This window comes from Tenrec ecaudatus, chromosome 7 (genome assembly GCF_050624435.1).
Source record: "Tenrec ecaudatus isolate mTenEca1 chromosome 7, mTenEca1.hap1, whole genome shotgun sequence".
Classification (NCBI taxonomy): Eukaryota; Metazoa; Chordata; class Mammalia; order Afrosoricida; family Tenrecidae; genus Tenrec; species Tenrec ecaudatus.
This window is the reverse complement of record NC_134536.1, coordinates 72,084,987-72,105,062: the sequence shown is the minus strand read 5'-3', so window position 1 is coordinate 72,105,062 and position 20,076 is coordinate 72,084,987. Positions and strand designations below refer to the sequence as shown.

General features: G+C 36.5%; 1 protein-coding gene across 4 annotated transcripts in view; it reads right to left on the bottom strand.

Annotated features, from left to right (window-relative positions):
• The window catches only part of ASCC3 (activating signal cointegrator 1 complex subunit 3), a 344,981-nt gene that overhangs the window by 247,657 nt on the left and 77,248 nt on the right, over positions 1-20,076 (bottom strand). For all 4 annotated transcript variants that reach the window (XM_075554730.1, XM_075554729.1, XM_075554728.1 and 1 more), the window contains exons 9-10: positions 6,594-6,794; positions 6,025-6,165 (exon numbers count right to left, since the gene is read on the bottom strand). In XM_075554730.1, coding sequence (XP_075410845.1) covers positions 6,025-6,165; positions 6,594-6,794 — 342 coding nt within the window. The remainder of the gene's footprint in view (positions 1-6,024; positions 6,166-6,593; positions 6,795-20,076) is intronic.

The window sequence follows — 20,076 nt, the reverse complement described above, 5'->3', positions numbered from 1 at the left end:
GGTGATAAATGCATAAGTCTTAATATGATTGAATGATTAAAGAGTAGGATGTATGGAGGGAGTATATGCCAATAGAGCTGATTAAAAAAAGATTTTAAAAATTCAAAATATACAAACCATAGGCCCAGAAATCTCACTTTCAAAATAGTATCCCATGCACGCATAGGATATAATATTCTTTTAAAAGCATTGATGTAGGTCCATACATAATGGTGGCATAGTGGTTATGAGTTGGGCTGCTAACCATAGGTTAGCAGTTTGAAACCACCAGCTGCCACAAGGGGAAAAAATGAGGCTTTCTAATCCTGTTAAAGGTTAATTGTGGTAGCAATTGTACAATACTGCTTGACGTGATTGAGCTGGGAAATGATATGATCTATGTATTAACTCCCAATTAATAATACATTAAAACAACAACTTATTTCAGTCTCAAAAACCCACAGAGGCAGCTCTACTGTCACATAAGGTCACTACGAGCAGGCATCAATTCGATGGCAGTGAATTTTGTTTGTTGTTTGGGGTTTATACACATAGGTTTTAAGTGAAAATGAAAAGTATTATGAGATATCTCTTTCTGTATATATACATGACATATAATATGGTATTTACTAAAATAAAACAAAACTACATATATGTAAAGTTCTCTATATCTTTCATCTCATCATGATACACAGATCCAGCACAAAAAATGCAGGGACAGCGTATCCCTTGTTGGCAGCTAAACACAATGTCTAGAAGTGGTCTAGCACCTGGTTGGTATATAATCAATAACTATTGATGAATGAGGATTTTGGGATAGTAATACAGACTCCTTAAAACTGATGGCAACTGTTCTTGTCCAAAAATAATTTAAAACAAATGTATATATTTAATAGTAAGATTTATGCTAACATGCATTTTTATATTTTACAAATTATTAAGGTGCTGGTACCTTTCCATTTAAATGCTACTTCTTTTCCCACATTCTTTCATTAAAATGTAACACAGTTGGACCCTTAAGAAGGGGCTTCAAAAATTCATGGAACACTTTCGTTATCTTATAATTCCATTTTTGTAAAATACACTTTGCTGTCTTGTTTAGCATAAACTCATATGCGTGTACTAGAACTCTAATAGCAATACTTTTTTACTTACATTTGTCGATTAGTTTTCAAAAAAGATCATCTATTCAAAAACTGGTGCCAGAAAAATTAGTGTCCATATACAAATGAGCTTCAATTCTTAGCTGCACCTTACACAAAAAATTTACTCAAAGTGGATCAATGCCTACAACTAACAGCTAAAGCCATAAAATTTCCCTAGAAATCGCACACAAGAAAATCTTATCTTGGGTTTGTCAAATCTTCTGAAATAAGATTAAAAAGAAACATAAGCTTTAAAAGGTCAGCAAGCTGAATTTTATAGAAATGAAACACTTTTGCTCTTCAATAGACATTCTTATACACATAAAAAGGCAAGTTCATTAGTTGGAAAAATTTCCCCTCAAAATATGTATCCTACAAGTGCCTATATTTAGAGTACAAACAAAACTCCAACAATTCAAGAATATTGGAAACTAACCAATTAAATTAGCAAAATATTTTAAAATAAACATTAAAGAATATTCATCGATGCCAAAAAAAGCACAAGAAAAAAGTCTACACATCACTCATCATTGCTGGTGAGTTGGCTCTGATTCACGGAGACCTGATGTGTAAAAGAACAAAATGCTGCCGAGTCCTGAATAGCTTTCATAACTAGTGGTACATTTGAGCCATTGTGTGCCTTAAAACCTGCAGCCCAGGGTAGAACTGGCCCTGTGGGCTTTGAAGACTATGAATCTTTATAGAAGTTGAAAGGATAAGTCAGAATCGACTTGGTAGTGTTTGGGTTTTCTTTTGGTATTTCTAACCTCTCTAGAGGCTCACCTTCCAATGCTACATAGGATACTATTCTGTTAAAATATATACAGTTTTTATTAGCTAATTTTTGGCCAATGCACCCACCCTAAGACTGGCCGTTCTCCCAATTGATCTTAAGAAGGCAGCACCACTGAATCTCCACCAGCAGTGATGCTGGTAAAGGAAACAGGTGGCACAACTGTCAGCACCACAGCAGCAAGGTAAACAACCACAGGGTGACCAATTGGTGGGGACTGTTGGCACTCTTCATGAACTCATTAGGGAAATTTAAATTTAGAAATCAATGGGATGTCACTACAAACCCATTACAACGGCTGAAATTAAAAGGAGTCACCATACAAGTGTTGATGAAATTATGGAAGAAGTGAAACTTTCATCCATGATTCGTGGGGGAATAAAAGGTGGTCGGCACAGTCACTTCGGAAAAGCCGTCAGAGGTTTCTTGTAGATAAATATGCATGTGTCATATGACCCGTAATCCCATGCCTAGGTTTTTATCCCCCACCTCTGCTTCCCCCCAAAAGTATGGGTCCATACAAATATTTCTGTATGAATGGATACCAAAAAGGCATGTGCCATTACATAAACTATTTCAGGTAGAAATAAATAATCCTGTCTTGTAAATGTTACATTCCAACTTCAATAAAATGGCCCCTCCAGTGGACACAAAACAGATTAGCTCCTACATTACAGCATTATACTTAATTTATTATAAGATACTTAATAGGCAAGGTAGTTGGACATAATTCAATCAGCAATAAAGAACCAATGAAAGTTTATGAGCAAGGGAATAATATGACCAGAATAGTGTGAGAGAGAATTATAATTGAGATTAATTTGCCATCATTTTTTAAATGATAAAGAATATCGAGAACATTTTCTTAAATGACAGGGAAACCTAATTCACAAGAAAATGTTTTAAAACTAATAAAAAAGACAAAGAAAAGATAAGATTATACTTAGTATAATCAAAGTATTATAATTAGGATAGTCATTGATACTTAAAAACCTACCATATATCCTCCAGTATAAACTGACTCAAATATCAGCTGAGGAACCTAATCTTACCACAAAAACTGCATTACAAATGTGATGAAAAATTCAGCTTATACACGAGTATATACAGCAATTATTCTTTTAAAAATATGTGCTATCCAAAACACTCAATAGAAAAGAGCAGGAAATTAAAATGTCAAAAGTTTAGTACATACTTTGTATTATCCTCTGCTTTGCTGTTTCTGAAGGCAGTGACAACAGCATGGTCTTAATCTGTGAGCATCTATGAAACTAGGCAGCAAAGGACGAAGTAAGTTAACTATGTAATTTCTAATTTAGGGAATTTAGTATCACTAGTGGTAGGGCTACACTGGAGGAGAATAAAGATGATACATGAGGTTCAATTCAACTACTACACTAAAGCCCTGTATGTGCTCCCTGCACATACAATTATAGACATAACTGATATTGACAAATAATACAGATTAGAGGAGCAAAATGCAGACAGGCAAATAGGTTGAGAGAGAAGGATAGATTCATAAACTTTTGAAAAAAATAAACCCACATAAAGTTCTATAAGTTTTAATTTCTTTATCTACAAAATGGTGACACTACCCAATAGAGTTCTTATGAGTTCTATCTAAACGAGGGTGTACATATGCACTGAGTATAGTGATAAGCTCAAAATTTCAGTTCAAATGCCACTTCGTTTTCATAAACATTCTTTCATAAATGTAACACAGTTGGATACAGTTAACTAGAACAACTAAAATTTTATATGTGAGTAATCCAGATTTCTAAGATTATATATGTTCAAAAGTGCAGACTTTTATATGCTTTTCCATCTTTGTCAGTGGCTATTTTGTTGTTGTTTTTGTTGCTATTTTTGTTTTGTTAGTTTTTTACTTCCTCTGTTGTTTTGTTTGCCTTTGCCTGGTTTTTGTGCTTATTAATGTCTCTGCATGTCTATCTAGATAAGATAGGCAGGATAAACAATTTGGAGATGAAAAGAATGGGACCAATGATTCCGGGGGAAATGGGAAAGGGATGTGGGAGAAAGGAAGAAGGGGGAACGACCCAACCCAGGGACAAGGGAACAACAAGTGAACTAAGATCAATGGAGAGAAGGGCGTAGGATAACTAGTAGGACTTAATCAAGGGCAATACAGCAGTGAAAAATTATTAAACCTGAATGAAGGCCAAACATGATGGTGGGACAAATGAAAAGTAAAAGAAAAGAGAGGAAAGAACCAGGAAGCAGGGGACATTTATAAAGATCTAAATACAAACATGAACATATGTAAATATATTTATATATAATGATAGGGAAATAGATCTACATACTTATATCTATGTGTTAAGAATTAAGGTTGCAGATAGACACTGAGCCTCCCCTCAGAGAAGGGTCACAAGGAAGAGATGAGTCAGTCAGGGTGCAGTATAGCATCAATGAAACACACAACTTTCCTCTAGTTCTTTAATACCTCCTTCCCTTCACTATCATGACCTCAATTCTACCTTACAAATTGGATTACACCAGAACATATACACTGCTATAGATAAGAGCCTGCAACACAGGGAATTCAGGATAGATAAACCCTCCTCCGGGCCAACAATGAGAATAGAGATAACAGGAGGATAAAAGGAAGGTGGGGAGAGAAATGTGGGAATCGATCACAAGGATCAATATATAACCCCCTCCCAGGGGGACGAACAGAAAAGTGAGTGAAGGACGACAGAGTTGAAATTTTTGCCCTATCCCCAGCTTTCATTATTTGTGTAAATAATGTCTAGTCATTTACAGAGTTTAATCTCTACAAGTCCACAATCCATGAACTGTAGTCTAAAAAGCTGGCCTATGCACACATACATTTCTTTTGTCAAGTGTTTTAAATTCTATTCTATTCAAGTGTAACAAATTCTAATTAATGATAAGATCAAAAGAATTGCCTCATGCTCTATGGGGATCAGTTATAATATTCTTTATTATAAAATGGTAATAATGTTTCTAAAGTGAACCAGAGGCATATATAAACCATAGGCATATGAATAGATTTTCATAGTCCATGACTTCAGCCTATCACAGTCCTAATCTAAAACAATAAGTCCTTATGTTATGACATTACTCAATACTTGCCCTCATGAAGAGATCACTGAAGATATGGATGTTGCAGTACAGTGTGCTAAAGAAATCAGATAATGTCCAGCTATCAGAAAGCATGCATAGACAGAGGGAGAGAATGGTGTGACAGAAATACAAGCCATGAAGTGCTGAGGATTGGTGGCCGTTGCCAGTATCTGGGAAAGGCATGAAGCCCCGCCAAATCAAACCTGCCTACATCTGCATTTTGGACTCCAGGCCTCTAGAATTATGAAAGAATAAATTCCTGATGAAAATGACCAAGTTTGTAGGAATTTGTTAGAGCTAATAACATTCTAAAACAGTATCCATTACTGGTTTCAAAAGCTGTATCATCTATATACCATCAAATCTCCCTGAACTAAACTAGTAATATCCTATTCTCCAGTACTGTGTTTTTAGAGCACTGTGAACACCACTTTACCATTAATAATGATCCACGTGCTGCTCATGCATATTTTAGCTACACTGTTGGAAAGCACAATTCTTGATGGCAGAAACTGGATTGTAACCAATTCTATTGTTATCTATTTTACCCAATAGTGGTATATGTAATGCTTGATTCAGAAACTCTCCATTTTGTGAAATAAAGAAAGGAAAAAAACTTTTATAATACATTTAACCCTCCTTATTAATTGTTTGGGAGCTAGTGGTATCTTGTTAACATTTAACTCTAGTCTCATCCACAGCATCACTCACTACTGTTTCAAAAGAGCAACATTTACTGTTAGTAAACTTAAAACATACAAATAGCATCTAACAATATTCAAGACACACCCAGAATCACAGAAGATGGAAAGAATACCACAAGAACAAGGTATCCGCAGAAATCATCGTTGTAGTGCAGAACTAAGAAGTAAAATGATTTCATTATGTTTGTATTATTATTAACTACTCAAGTTTTAGTTGCTTTAAACATTTCACAATGACCGGATTTAAAAAAACAAAAACATGATACTACAGAAAAGATCTATGTTAACAACATACCTGAGTTCGTAAAATTTCAGATTTTGACAACTGCATATCACCCGTCAATTCTTTCACAATGATGCCCAGCGGCTCAAGACGTTTGCTGAAGTAATTCGTCATTTCGGCTGCCAACGCTTTCATTGGCGCAACATATACAATCTGTACCAAAGGAACACTAGCTTGATGAATGAGTACAAACTATGGTGTCATTTGTTTCATAGTAGCCAATACAAATCACAATTTATTGTGAAATATGGTTCTAGCAACTTTGAGTGAAAAATCTTAATAGTGATATATGAAAACTGCTTATCTTTTTTGGATAAGTGTGCAGCTGCTTAAAGGACAATGGAATTTGTTTATACAGCCTCATCACTTTGAAAATTGGTTCTGCCTCAAAGATAAATGTATTTCCATAGCTTTTCACAGAGCTAATAGGATTTCATACCACAAATAGGGATTGCCTTGATAGTAATGAAGTAAACCAACCAGCATTCAGTAATACACTGAAAAACTTCCAAATACATCTAACATTCACCTGCAAAATCATTTTTATTTCGCAGTAAATTGTTTGGCTTGTAGTTTCCTACCTTAAATTCATTCTTTTTGATAACACCCTGCTGAAAATGTTGGCGAACCTCATGCAGTATTGTAAGCATTGCAATGTTGGTCTTCCCAGCTCCGGTAGGGGCGCAAATCAGCATGTTCTCGTTGGTGTTGTAGGCCGTCTCAAAGACTATTGACTGGATTCTATTGAGTCTCTTCATTCCTTTAAAAGCCAGCTGCCCAATCTACAGAAAGGAGACATATGGTGACCATCTGAAGTCCTCACCGAAAACATATTAGATGCATACACGAGGGCACTTCAAAAAGCTCACGGAAAAATAGAATCAAATAACCCCTGCCCCCATATTTATACCCTTTGCTTGAAATAGAAGAACCATGGTGGAGTAGGGAGTTGTTTTGGGTGAACCTTTTACATTAATCGTACACAGTTCATTGTGTGCAGTTGTCAACTGTTAAGGAGGCTGACTGCTAAACAAACATTACAGCGGTGGTTCTCCACCTTTGCTTCGCGACCACTTTTGGGTCGAACGACCCTTTCCCAGGGGTTGTCCGATTCATGACAGTAGCAAAATTAGTTATGAAGTAGCAACAAAAATATTTTTATGTTTGCGGGGGTCACCACAACATGAGGAACTCTATTAAAGGGTCGTGGCATTAGGAAGGTTACGAACCACTGGATTCGAGGCTCAAGTCTACCCAAAGGTGGCTCAAAGGGTCTGGAGGTGGAGTTCTGAAACCCAGTCATGGGCCACCGGTTTGACACAGCTTGTGGTCACAAGGAGCTTCATTCAACTTGATGGCAACTGGCATTAAAGCAATTTTTCTCTTCAGACTAAAAAAATATATATACTATAGATTTATTATAATCACTCATCAATGGTTTCATTTGGACTAATAATTAACCTGTGCTATTGCATAGACAATACAGGAATTCTGCATAGCTCTTATCAAATACTGATTCAAAGGCTGCTCTTAAATGCACAACCTATAAAAAATAATAATATGGGTGTTATGTTTAGCTACCCCCAAAATTCTACATTTATATTCTAAAAATTTTATTCTAAATTTTTTTCTAAAATTATTCTAAAATAAAATTTTATTTTAAAATTACATTCTAAAAAACTTACATTCTAAAAATACCACATTAACTATCTAAAATAAGCATATGTAAGTATTTATTTTGTTAGCTGATCAAAAAGCATTAAATATTTAAGATGGGGCTTCGGGTGGTTCACTGGCAGAATTCTCACCCCCATATAGGAAATTCTGGTTTGATCAATGGCCAATCTGTCTCACAAATGGCCACCACCATCCATCAGCTCTGATGCTGAACAAATACCAGCAGAGCGCAGACTAAGTGCTATCAAAAAGAAAGACTTGTTCTACTTCTGAGAATCAGCTGATAGACGCCCTAGGGATCCCAATTGTTTGCTCTATACGCTATGGTGGGAACGGTGCAAGCTGTGGGCAGGATTGGAATCTAATCATGGGCCAACTCAATGGACGTTTATACCAAGAATTTAAAATTAACACTCGATTATGTTGTCCCTTTAAGGCTGTTCTTGTTCTAAGGTGCTGCAAGAATGTGAGATGAAGTCTTGATATCCTGGCTGCAAAGGATTCTGGTTGTAGTTCTTCCAACAGGGATGAACTGTTGCATTTGAATTACAGAGCTGACGAAGAATTACTGAAAGTACCAAGGACTGCCAGAACAAACAGATGGGCCTTGAAAGTTGACCAGCCAGAATGCAACTTGGACGAGAAGATGGCGAGACTTTGTCTCACATCCTTTGGACACTTTATCAGGAGAGACCAGTCCTTGGAGGAGGACATCAAGGTTGGCAAAGTAGAAAGAAGCACAGTGAGAAAGAGGAAGATGACCAAGGAGATGGGTTAACCCAGTGGCTACAGCAATGGGCTAAAAAAGTAGCAACAACTGTACTGATGGGACAGGACTGAGCTGTGTGATTTGTTGTAAGTAAGGCCCCTATGAGCGGGAACTGACTCAATGGCACTTAACAACAAGAAAGACAAAGTATTAATTGGTCTTATTGTGGTAATACAGATGTCATCTTATTACAAGCAGCCTTGAGATAGATCTTGAAATATATTTGACAACAGATAAGACGCCATTCCTTTGTTATAACCAGCATCGTAAACCATATGATCGTTTAATTTAAAAGGGGCCAATACCAGTGCATTTCAGCTCACCAATGCCTGTTATATCATTTTTACTGGTTCCATTTCATTTTTTACAATGTCCAATGTTTCTAGATTTATACGTTGTACATTTTACGTTCTGATTGTTAGTGGACATTTGCAGCTGCTTCTGAATCATCTGAGTTCCAGATAGAGGTCCTGCAAGCTCCATCCATAGCATTCCGATGGTTCCACTGAGAGAAGGAGCTCTAGCCCAGTCATGCTGTGAGGGTCTTTCAACCTAGGCATGGTTTTCAGAATTGTATCAGACACTGCTCTGCTGCCAGTCACAATGTCTTCAGTGGCTAACACCTCAGAAGTGGGCCGATGAGTCCTCCTTCTTAGTCTTAGTCTACAAGTTGCACTGAAACTTGTTCACCAGGGAGGACCTCGCTGGCATATGAGGCACTACTGGTACAGCATCCAGCATCACAGCTATGTTCAAATCACCACATTACTTCAAATGGCTTTCTAATTCTTAGCCTCCTTACAGCTCATGAACTCTCTCAGTAATGACTTTAGGCAGAGAAGTTCAGAATTCTCAGGGATTTGGTTTAAGCCAAAGGATTAAGACAAGGTGAGGACAGTTTTAATATATGGTCCGGTAGACTGTGAAAATATACTGGGGTAGGTATCTTGACCATACCTAGACAAAATATGAGTTAAAATAAACAAGTTAAAAATGAATTTCAAACCTCATCCTCTCACACATTACAATGAAAAGCAGATGACAGAATGTCACCAGGATAAGAAGTAAAAAAGCATTGTTATAAAGTCACAGAAACCTTTACTAAACCCAAAGATCAGAACGTGGCGCTGCTGTCCCTCAGCAGCTCCTCCAAATCGGTCTGTAGGCTTGGCCTTCTTTATTTAATCTTTCTCGGAAGAGCGCTGTGTGCTTTGGTTCACACACTGTAAGAGCAATTTTAGAACCAAAGCGGTCTCAAGTCATGGTTCCTTTAAATGTTGTTTGAGCTTGGGGAACAAAAACAATTCTGAAGAGGAGAATTAAAGCTGCAGAGTTGATGGGGTAAGGTTTCCAGGTAATTCTTTTGTAAGACAGCCTTGCCAACCACAGTTACAGAGCGGACACAAGGCCAACCACAGCTAAAGAGCGGACACAAGGCCAACCACAGTTAAAGAGCGGACACAAGGCCAACCACAGTTAAAGAGCGGACACAAGGCCAACCACAGTTAAAGAGCGGACACAAGGCCACGATGGGGAAAAATTATTCTGGTGTAACTTTCTTGACCTTTTCCTCAGCAACATAGTTGTCTATTCCCTTTACATTTCTTCATACTAAGCTCCTATGTTCACCCTATATCCAATGACAGAAATTGATCATGATTAGCCCTTTGGGGTACAAAAAGAAAAGGCTACAACAAAGGCACCCATGTAAATGTGTTTTCTTTGGAAGCAACCCATGTGCGTTATGAACTGGAATCCTAGAAGCAGTATCTTGTTGTTTTTTTAATTCACTCTCATATTCTACCTTTAGGATCTGGGGTAAATAAAAAGTTAGCAAACCAATTAAGTCTTTTCTCAGACACCAAGCACCACCACCACCCTGCAGCATCTTATTTACCACTGTCCAGTAGAAATATTAGAACCATTTAAGTAAATTAAAAAATTTTAGTAGATGCATGAATTTTAAAAAGGATATTTCATTTAACTCAAAATATATAAAAATTACAATTTTACATACTCAATGAGATGTTCATATCCTTTTTCTTTTCTTAAAATCATTTTATTGGAGGCTCAAACAGCTCTTATCATAATAAATACATACATACATACATTGTATCAAGCACATTTGTTGCCATCATTTTCAAAACATTTTCTTTCTACTTGAGCCCTTGGTATCAGCTCATTTTTTCCCCTCCGCCCCCCACCCTCCCTCGCTCCCTCCTGAACCTTTGATAATTTATAATTTTTTTTCATGTCTTACACTGACCATCCTTTTTTATACAAAATATGAGAAATTAATTCATTTTACACTTATATCACGTATCAATCTTACGAGTCACATGTCAACTGTTAAGTGGCGCACAAGTGAATAGTGCTACGACGAAGTGCTGCGAGCACTACTGTAAGGGCACAACAATTCTTCACACGGTTTCTTTAGAGCTGATGTCAGAACATAGCTAAGGAAGCATCCAGAACTCCTCCCATGGGCTGAAATGCCTACCATTATTTGAAGACCACAGGCTTCACACTAAATGTAAATCAGTCAGTCTTTGAAGATGAAGTAAGAGAAAAGACGCTGTCTTTCCGTCCTTTTATGCTTTACAAAGTTACCTACAGTATTCATAGAAATAGGAAAACATGTGATTTATCTAGTGTGTCATGGAATGGAATTAATGTTCTTTTCCAAAATTGACTGAATCACTCACATTCTAAGCCAAGATCTAAAACACATCTGGCTATGTACCCATGCCTCCTATGAAATTTCAGGGCTTAAGTTCCAACCTATGCCTCATGCTTCATTTTTACTGAAGTTTGACAACTACTTCAGCTGAACAATTGAAATCACTTCTATCCTCTAAAGCATAGGTTCCCAACCTTACTTGGCCTATCTCCCTGTGGTGGGATTACTCAGTGACACCACGACCACCACCACCCGCCCCCAATCCGGTGGCAATCAAAAGCTTTTAAACTATATCCCATCACCCAGGATAATACATACGTATCTGCTTTTGTAGCGTGCTCCCTGGATCAGTCCAGTGCCAGCCCCCTGCCCCCCACACTATGGGCGGTATCACCCACTTTGGGAAACACTATTCTAAAGTACTGAATAATATATGTAAGGGGTTAGCTCCCTCTGAAATATGAGATTACTAATGATTGTGAATTATGTTTTTTGCCTCGTCTCCCTAATGCCTAACCTAGAACCTCGCACATGGCAAGCATTCAATTATGTTGTCTCTCAGTGCTTATTTCAGCTGAGACACTTTGATTAAATCATAATTACCAAGTGTGAATGGCACAGTTGAAAAACTGTCACAAATTAAATAATATTTAAACCTCTCCATGGCAAACATAATGACTATCTCCAAAACAGAAGCTTGGTGTATAAATTCTTCTTTTCGTTTTATTGAACTTGACAACTATTTTATACCTTATATCACAGATATTAGTCAAATCATCGTTTTCAACCTTCACTGCAGTTTCCAGAAGCTTAAGCTAGTTTGGACTGCATCCAGCAGCTGCCACCTTTCCTTTGGTGAGCCCCTCACCACTCACTGAGATATTTCTTATCACATTAAAAATGGGAAAAATAAATACAAGGGAAATTTGTGATATTTATTATTTATTCTTCATAAATTATAGTAAATATAGAATCAAATAGCTTATATGAAAATATGTCTAATAGGGAATAAAATATGCTACAGAATAGAAATATAAGTAATTATGTATAAATTAACACATAAAACATCTGAGAAGATTCATACCAAATTTGTAAAATAAAAAGTTAAAGTTCTTCTACAATTCCAGCTCCAAGGAAAGAACTTTTACTTTTTTATAAGTCAGATATAATACTTTAGATATTATATACCTAAAAGTTTTTAAATTAAAGATGTTTTCTCTTTAAATGCAATACATTAAGAGAAAAAACAAAAGGTACAATAGTTAATCTGTATAGTTCTGCTGTATTCAAAATCACAATGTATTATTTCTTTGAACATATATATAATACATCTACAATACTACAAAGTGACTAATTCACCTCTTGCATTAAGTTATATGAAGACTTCAACATATTTACAAAATATTGAAGTCTAATCTGTGCTCCTTTTTCAAATACACAGAAAAATTACTGAACTTTGTTCATTAAAAGGCATGAAAGACAGCATGGCCTCTGCTAATTTTTCTTTACTTAAGAATCATGTTTTTGAATGTTTCATGATAATAATCCATTTTGAGACCCGAGAGCTCTTTCACGGAAATTAAGTTTTAGCAACAAAGGACCTCAGGAGTATATGTAAGTAATCCTTTATTATATCTTTGAAGGAAATGAGATGTAAGATTTTGTGAAAACCAGAAGCATTATTTTCTAAAATGAAAGTGTCAAATTTTATTAAATGTAAGAAAAGCAATAAAAATCTCAGCTAAAATAATTAGAAATCAAAATGAATGATTTATAACTCGGTCATACTGCTTAACCAAATGCCTTTATACTATATAAATATAGAAATCAAAAATAGTCAACATGCCAGTAAATGTAAACTCCTAAAAGCCCTTTATATTGCAAACAGTCCCACAAAGGCATATTGGGCCGTGGGGAAAAGGGCATCTAAACGAGTGAAACTGGAGGATAAAATCATTAAGAAACCTCTACTGTCCTAGTATAATGGGCACCAAAGGGCAGCACCAACCCCCTTTGCAAGGGCTGGAGCCCTCTTTGTTCCCAGGAGAGGCCTGGCTTCAGAGAAACCTGGAATGGGGAAAATGGAAGGGACCCAAAATTTGCCAGCATCCATTTTAAAGAGCTACAAAAACTGGGCTGTGCGATTGCAACCTCCACTTAGTAAGCACACACTATAGCAGATCTTAGTTTTCACTAGAAAGCCCTTGGTGATAGCACTCTTAGCTGTCCCTCTAAACCATCAGTACAAAGGTAAATGCCAACAGTCACATTCATGATCACTGAGAAGACAGCTGACCTCATTTATGAGTTTGGTTTCACTAGGTAGTCTGCTTCCTTTTAGACCAGGTGGTTCTCAACCTTCCTCATGCCGCGACCCTTTAATACCGTTCCTCATGCTGTGGTGACTCCCAACCATAAAAGTATTTTCGTTGCTACTTCATAACTGTCATTTTGCTACTGTTATGAATTGGGTGACCCACACCCAAAGGGGTCACGACCCACAGGTTGAGAACCGCTGCTTTAGAGAGCACCACCGTAATAAATGAACGCTGGTTTTGAGAACTAATGCTTTAAGCATACAAACTTGAAAAACCAAGACCAAACTCACTGCCATCGAGGTGATTCCAACTCAGAGTAACCGAATAGGCCAGCACAGAAATTGCCCTAATAGTTTTTGAGGCTGTAAATCATCACGGGAGATCTTTCTCCAGCAAAGTGGCTGGGAGATTTGAATAGCTGATCATTTGATTAGCAGCCCAAAGTTTAACCCACTGCACCAGCAGGGATCCTGTACAAACTTCAGAGGCCTAACATTTAGGTGAAATTGGAAACTAGAATCTAGTATTTTCTATGAAATTAAGATGTTATTTTAATTGTATATCCCTAAGGAGGAACTGAAGAAAGTGAGATTTAAGATTTTAATAGGTTATTTTAATTTCTTAAATGAACTCATAGTGGCTGCATGTAGACTACAAATATTCTTCAAAATGATATTTGAACTTCTGTAGTTCAAATATGTAGGACGCCATTATTTAATTGGCCCAAATAGTAGGATTTGCCGTGTTGGACCAAAGTGTAGGATTTGGCTCCTGATAAACAGCTGCACTTCTAACTACAGCAATAAAACAGAAGCAAAAGCATCGTTGTCAAATTCTAATGAATCCCACAAAGAAAATGTCATCTTTAGTTTCTTGGCTGGCATTTATGGTAATAATTGGTTTCAGCTATGATTTTAACCTTTAAATTACTTCCAATTGCATGCTTGAAATCTTTAAAGAGGGTAAAGCACTTGGACCCTTACGTGGTCAATCAATCCCATGAAATGCTATGGACAGTTAAAATTATGGGTAATTTCTTAATTTAGTTATTTCTTATAGTGCGTATGACTTTAAACTTTCCAAAGCTAATTAAATAAAATAGGATGTCATTTTAAATATAAATCTTCTTAAAGAACATTTTATCACTAGTAAATTATCAGTCAAGCGGTTTTGAAAGAATAAATTATTTCTACTAGTATTTACTCTAATATAAGCACGTGATCTATAAATGAACATAGTAATGACCCATTCAGTCCATTTAAAATACAAATGTGTATTTATTCCAAAGATTAGTAATATATAATAGCTATTAATTCCTTAAATAGAAATTTAGAAATAACCATGTTGTTCAAGCCCATAGTTCTGAGTATTATTATCTGTGAGTTCCATGTGGCCACTCTCACAAATGACAAACCCAGTACAGAAGTAGAAAGTGTAGTTAGAAGGATATCTGGGTGTCAGGATTGCTAAAAAGGTTGGAAGACGGAGTCACCTATGATCTCTGCCTCATTACAATTAGCCAAGGGCTAACTCTTGATCTTGATGACCCTGTCCTCTAGTGAAGTTAGAGGAGGTCAAATGCATTGCCCGTGATGTTTTTCCTCAAGCTCAGAATCCACTGATCACTTAAGAAGTATCACCAGACACAGTTTCTGTATGACATCTCATTGAACCTTCCAAATAAATACCGTAATTAGAAAAGTGAACTTCAGTGGAGTTATATTACCAGGCCCAAGGCACAAAATGTATCATTAGATGCAAAGCTGGGAATGCAACAACAAATTCACCTGCCTAACTGGATAGCAAGATCTTTAAATGGAGGATCACAGTTCTTAAAGTGTTTGTACCCAACACACATTCTACAGCAACACTTAGCATAAGTCAGTCTCAAGACTGATTATTGATAACCAAGCCATATGTATTTTCAGAGTCAAATATACAGAAGGAAGCTTATAAAAACATTATCATACCTAGCATACCAAGTATTTCTGTTCATTATTATAGGTTTGCAGCCACAGCATGGATATATAGGAGGCTCTTCAAAAAGGTGTGTGGGGAAAATAGCATTGGAGACTGGAATTATTTTGAAGCCCCATTGTATTACAAGATATGCGCTAAGTCCACTTCAAACGTACTGATTTAACATAGTAAATTCTACCTAATTTTTAGATATTTGGATTTATTTTACTTAAAAAAATTATCATTCTGGGATCACTTCCATATGTCTAAGTTTTTTATCTTCTCTATTCTAATTGCCTTGTATATAATCAATAAAGACTAGGTTCTAAAGAGGTATCTTGTAAGACTACTTCTAGCTAGAGGCAGATGACAGTTGTAACTTCTTCTGTAGTTTAGCAGATAGTGTGCTAGCAGGTAGTGCCCTTTTCCTTGTAGCAATATCATGTGCTCCCATAGAAGTGATGGCACTAAAATTCTGAAAAAATTTAAAGAATACAGGCAAAATTAATTTATTTAGAAGGAAAACCACAGATGGTATTTTCCTTCTATGTATCATTTAGGCATTTCCTAAATTTGATCCATAGAATGTTTTTCCAAACCAGCAACCATTCCTTTTAAATCATATAGTTAAAAATAACTTCTGGGAGTCTCAGGTAAATAAAAATCCCTCGTGTATTATAGTAAAATTTACCCAACAGCTTACATATTTACATATTAAACATTTATTGATCTCCCTAACAGAAGGTTAGGGATCATTCTCAGAAGCATGATGCTCACACATACAACTAGAATACTTTAGATTTCCCCAACTACTTTGGTGATTAAGCTGATATTTTAAAGTTTATCTTTGTATTTTCCAAGATAACAAGTTAAATACTCATCAAGAAACATAATGGTTCTCCAAACAGTGAGCAAATTCTATGAACAAAATTAGTCATTTTGAAGCTACTAAATAAAAAGCAACATGATTGAGATATAACTTACATTTACCATACATACTCGAGTATAAGCCAACCCGAATATCAGCTGAGGAACCTGATTTTACCACAAAAACGGCATTAAAAAATGTGCTGAGTCCACATAATATTTTCAACATGAAATTAAGAACTACTCATTTCTCTGCACTGGCTGTACTATAGTAAGCAATTCTTAAGTACAGTCAATGTTTTACATAAATTCCAATACCCCCAGATCACAGCAGTCAAGAATCAATTCAAGTCTAATGCCTTCCAAAAACCTTCATTAACAACAATGCTCTCACTTGCTTTCTACTCAAGTTACATTGAAGTACAACTACTGATTTTGTACTTAACATACTCTATGTAATACTGGTATGTAAATACTCAATATAGATGCTAATATCTTCAGTTATCTATGATTCAATCTCATTAAAAGCACAGGAAACTCATTGCCATTGAGTCAATTCTGATTTATGGCAATGCTATAGGACTACAACTCTTCACAGGAATAGAAAGCTTCATCTTTCACCTTCCGAGGAGCTGGTGGTTTTGAACTGCTAACCTTGTGGTTAGCAACCCAATGCAGAACTACTATACTACCAGGTAGGGGAATTGCCCCACATTTCCTTCTTTATCACCTAACTCTCTCTTTTGGATAATAAGAGTATAAAAAAAATTAAAGTCCTTTTTATCTTCCTTCCTTTTGTTACTTGTAATAGGGCAGACAGTAAAATGAGAAAAAGAATAATAAGTAAAAAGAAAACTTGAAAATATAAAGACAAGGGAAGATCTTAAAAGTAGGCGGAAAAGGCTAAAGTAATGCACATAACAATTAGAATATTATTAAATATTATACAAAGTTAGAAAGGAAAAGCAGATGATGAAATAACGCCTTTAAGGTGCTAATAGAAAGTAACTGCTAATAATGAGTTCTATGACAAGTGAAGTGTATTTCAGAATACAAGGATCTTTAAAACAATCAATGGAATCTTTTGATTCCATTTAGACCGACAAGAAGAAAATTCTGCTATCACAAGACTCTCAGTAAGAAAAATGCAGACACAAGGAAGTGATAGAATATGAAAGCACTGAATGAAATTGAAAAATAAGCAGCAAAGTATGTAGATAGAAACAATTAACCATTGACCTTAAATACTACTAATTAACTGGTGCAAAACTAAAACACAATAAAACTGTAATAAATGAATGAATTGCTATTTATTGAATTGTTTATTCCCCAAAAGATGTGTCAAAAGTCCAACTCTGGCACCTAGGAACATGATCTTGTTTGAAAATAGGATCTTTGAAAATGCTATCAGAAAACATGAAATCATATTGTAATAGGGTAGATTTCATCCAATCTGAGTGGGATCTTTACTGAGAAGAACCTGAGAAGGCTACACAGAAGTATATGAAGACAGAGGCAAAGATTGAAGTGATGCATCTTTAAGCCAAGAAATGCAAAGTATCACTGGAAACAAGGAGATAAATGGAAGAGGTTCTCCATCAGAGTCCTAAATAGAAATCACTGTGGCAAACATCTTGATTTAAAACAAAAGCTGTCTTTATAAACCTCCCAACTGTGGAATACAAAACTACAGGGAAGCTATCGATATCGACTCTGCTGTTACCTAATCCCCTTTACTTCCCTCAAGGTTCCAAACTCAGCCTTCAAGTTTCATCTTTAGTTGATGGCTTGATTTTTAATCCCACTCTCTATGAATGATGTCATTGTGTCAGTTTTTATTATTACATTTATTATTTTAAGCTAAGGTCATAAAAAATCTAAATATCAAATTCTCAATAATTGGGCAACTTCTCAAATGAAACAGTATATGTAAATTTTATACTATTTTCCCTTATATTGTGGGTCTTCAGTCCTCTTTTTTTAACTAAATAATGTTCTATTGACTAAATATAAAGCTAAGTAAAAAATATTGCTACAAAATCACAGACACTTTTACTCAACTTTTGTTTTTATGTCAAAATTTGAAGCTGCTATTCTTCCATATATCCCTCCACCCATCTAACCCTTCCTCAAAGAAGTCTGGATTCACCAATCTACACCACATAAAAATGACATCTGGCATCTTTGAGAGATTAAATCCTGTTTCTTTGAATGTTCTTTTGAGTTTGAGGAAAAACATTAATTTTGTAATGGCAAGATAAAGACTTTTGTTTTATGCAGAGAAGTATTTCTATAAATTTGTTGCAAGCCTCAATGATTTAGGAGAATCTTCGATTGAGTTTTGCTAGAAATTTGGTATTAACCTGAATCTCAAAATCTTTTTTTTTCCTGACAAGACACAAAAAGTATCCTTTGCTTTCATATCTACCTACAAATCTACCTCACCACTTGTCTGTCAATGTGTTGTTCTGTGGTGGCTGGTGTGTTGCTGTATGCTGGAAGCTGTGTCACTGGTATTTCAAATGCCAGCAGTGTCATGCTGAGTGGACAGGTTTCAGGAAGCTTCCAAAGGACTGACAATGAAGAAGGACTCAGCTCCCCACTTCAGAGGAAGAAGCCAGTGAAAACCTTATTCGTAGCTTCAAAACATCGTCAAGATACCGAAAGCCTAAGAAACGGAAGCAGAGCATGATTAGAGACGGTGCTGGAGGGTGGGCTGCTCAGGTCAGAGGGCACTGCTTTCTCAGAGCGGAACTGAGCACAATGCAAAGAGGAGGAGACTCGGTCTTACATACTTTGGACATGTTGTCAAGAGAGATTAGTCCCCGGAGGGAGAAGGACATCCTGCTTGGTAGAGGGCAGGGAAAAGGGGACAGCTCTCAAGGGGATGGACTGACACAGTGGATTCAACAATGGCTCAAGCAGAAGGGCAATTGTAAGAATGGCACAGGACCCGGCAGTGTTTTGTTCTATTGTGCAAACATAAGGTCACTATGGGTTGGAATGGACTTGGTGGCACCCAACAACCACAACAATAAATGTACCAAGAACAATCAAACTCGCCGCCGGTGGGTGGCAGAACCACTCTGGGTTTCCAAGACTGTGAGTCTTACTGCAGCGCAAGGCACCGTCTTTCTCCCTCCGAGCTACTGCTGGTTTCAAACTGCACTTCAGAACCTACTGCCACCATCGGGGTTCCCTAATGAATCTGAGCGCCATTCCTGAGAGAACGTGTCCGCAGGCATCCACTGACTGCAGAGAAATGTTTAAAACATCTTATTTGGAATAAACCAAGGTGTCTCAACTGGATTCTTAGTAGCAACACTGTTTGACTTACTCTCTTGTAAATCTCAACTGTGTTGGTAGAAATCAACACATTAAACATAAACAAAACACATCCTGGAGTCATTAAGTCATTAACCCAAAGTATTAATGCCAAGTTCTGTTTTTTATAATGTTCATAGCACCTTCCTTTCCTTGAGTAATTTCCTCCTAATTCTCTCTGATTCCATGTGTGGTTGGCAAATCAAGAAGCATGAGTGGACACCTGCCCTGATATGGCAAATAAGAACTCTACAGTCTACAACAGATAATGTTTAGCTACAAAGTTAACGAGACACCTAAGTCAATATAAGCGTACATACATAAAAGATGCTTATAGTCATCATTAAAGGTCTCCCCAGAAAAAAAGAAACCCTGGCAACATAGTGAGTTACCCATTGGGCCACTAATGCAAAGTCAACGTTACAAACCTACCAGCCACTCTGTGGGAGAATGTATCCAACAGGGTCGGT